Consider the following 1,627-nt stretch of genomic DNA (forward strand, 5'->3'; position numbering starts at 1 on the left):
CTAGGTCCAACAAGGCGTCTCCCCTGGTGGGGCTGTGCACCTCCTGGGTTAGATGGAGGTCCTGCACTCTGGCCAAGAACATGAGCGTTCAGACTTGGCTGACTGTTCTTCCCAGCAGATGTCTGGGAAATTCAGGTCCCCCATGACTACCACATCCTTAGCCTCTGGAGACGAATCCACTGTTTGAGAACTGAAACTAAGCATTGCAGAGATGCTCAATGGGATCATCTAGATTGAGCCCTGAGTCCCATTGGGTAGAGTAGTTTTCTTTAATCTTTACTAATCTATGGAGGAGCCTCTGAGAACCCCATAAGATTGGGCCCCTAATATAGTCCATGGCCTGTTTTGGCCTATTTATAAAACTTCAAAAAAGATTACGTGAATATATTCTCTCAAATAGTATATAATTAGAAGTTATAATCCCTATTCCATGATATCTCTGAGCTTTAACATATCTTAAATTAAAACTATCTTTATATGTTAGTTTTTAAAAACCATCTTTAAAAAACTCAAATAATATGAGTAAATAAAAAAAAAATCCTATTTAAATAAAAAAATCCATTAAAAAAAAAAAACCAACAAAAAAACCATTGATTTTTATCCACCCTGGTTAGAGCACTCTTTCAGGAAAAAAGGAGACCCACGTGTAGCTTTGAACCTAGACAAAGCTCTAACTGCCCGGCCACAGGTTAGGCATTATATAGTCCCCACTTCTTGAAGCTGAAACACTGCTCTTTTTATTATTCATTCATTGGCTAGACTAGAGGGCAGTGGGGAACCTGGCAGGGGGTTGGACTTGGTGATCTGCTTAGGTCCTTTCCGACCCTACCAACTATGAAACATTGAGTAGAAGGATCCAGGCCCTAGCTTCCCTTCCAGAGTGCCTATGTACTTGTAGCCATGAGAAAAGGCATCTAAGAGTGTTTATTAATTCTGTTAATAGTTTTGTTTGTAAATGGTCAGTATAACTTATTGAAAAATGTAGAATTCTGGTGGTCTCAGTTTGTTTTGAATCAGAATTGTGTTTATTAAATGAAGAATAATATGGTTCAATGTTAATGCATGCCTGTAAAAGATTCTAACCTAGGGATTGTACTTCAAACTGGTATTTAGTGTCTCTATTTATTTGCAATTATAATGTGAACTTTTCCATTAGAATTGTCTGATCTGTAATATTCCCTAGGCTTAGTCCACCTGTTCTTCCTCTCTGCTGCAACTCAGAGATCTCTTCTGATTCGTTCTTCAAAATGGAGCCATCTGAGATTTCCAATTGTTGTTTCTTAGCAGTCCTAGCAAGAGAGGTAAGCCCTAAAGAAGCAGAACGGGTCTGCACTGAAAAAAATACTAAATTGAAATATTTCATAGATTATATTTATTTCTGAATATCTTTTAATAAATCAATATACAAAATGCTTCATATATAAGTGACTTGACTTCAGCTTAGCCCCCTTTGTCTCAGAGTGTTCACTGGACAAACAAGACTAAAGACAAGGATGCAAGGCAACAGTTTGTTGAGAGGCAAATGAGAGCGAAACATCTTGGAAGCTTTGTAGCACATCCTTTTGTATTTGGTGTTGGTGCATTGAAGAGAAGGGCATGTGACCAATGCAGTCTGTTTTACTGCTTT

At 38.2% G+C, this 1,627-nt stretch overlaps 1 protein-coding gene across 1 annotated transcript in view; it reads left to right on the forward strand.

Moving 5' to 3' along the window:
• NSUN7 (NOP2/Sun RNA methyltransferase family member 7) overlaps nucleotides 1-1,627 on the forward strand; it is a 44,874-nt gene that overhangs the window by 34,962 nt on the left and 8,285 nt on the right. Inside the window, 1 exon segment of the mRNA XM_019552779.1 lies at nucleotides 1,184-1,301. Coding sequence (XP_019408324.1) covers nucleotides 1,184-1,301 — 118 coding nt within the window.

Source organism: Crocodylus porosus, unplaced genomic scaffold, assembly GCF_001723895.1.
Source record: "Crocodylus porosus isolate Cpor-Errol unplaced genomic scaffold, CroPor_comp1, whole genome shotgun sequence".
NCBI lineage: Eukaryota > Metazoa > Chordata > Crocodylia > Crocodylidae > Crocodylus > Crocodylus porosus.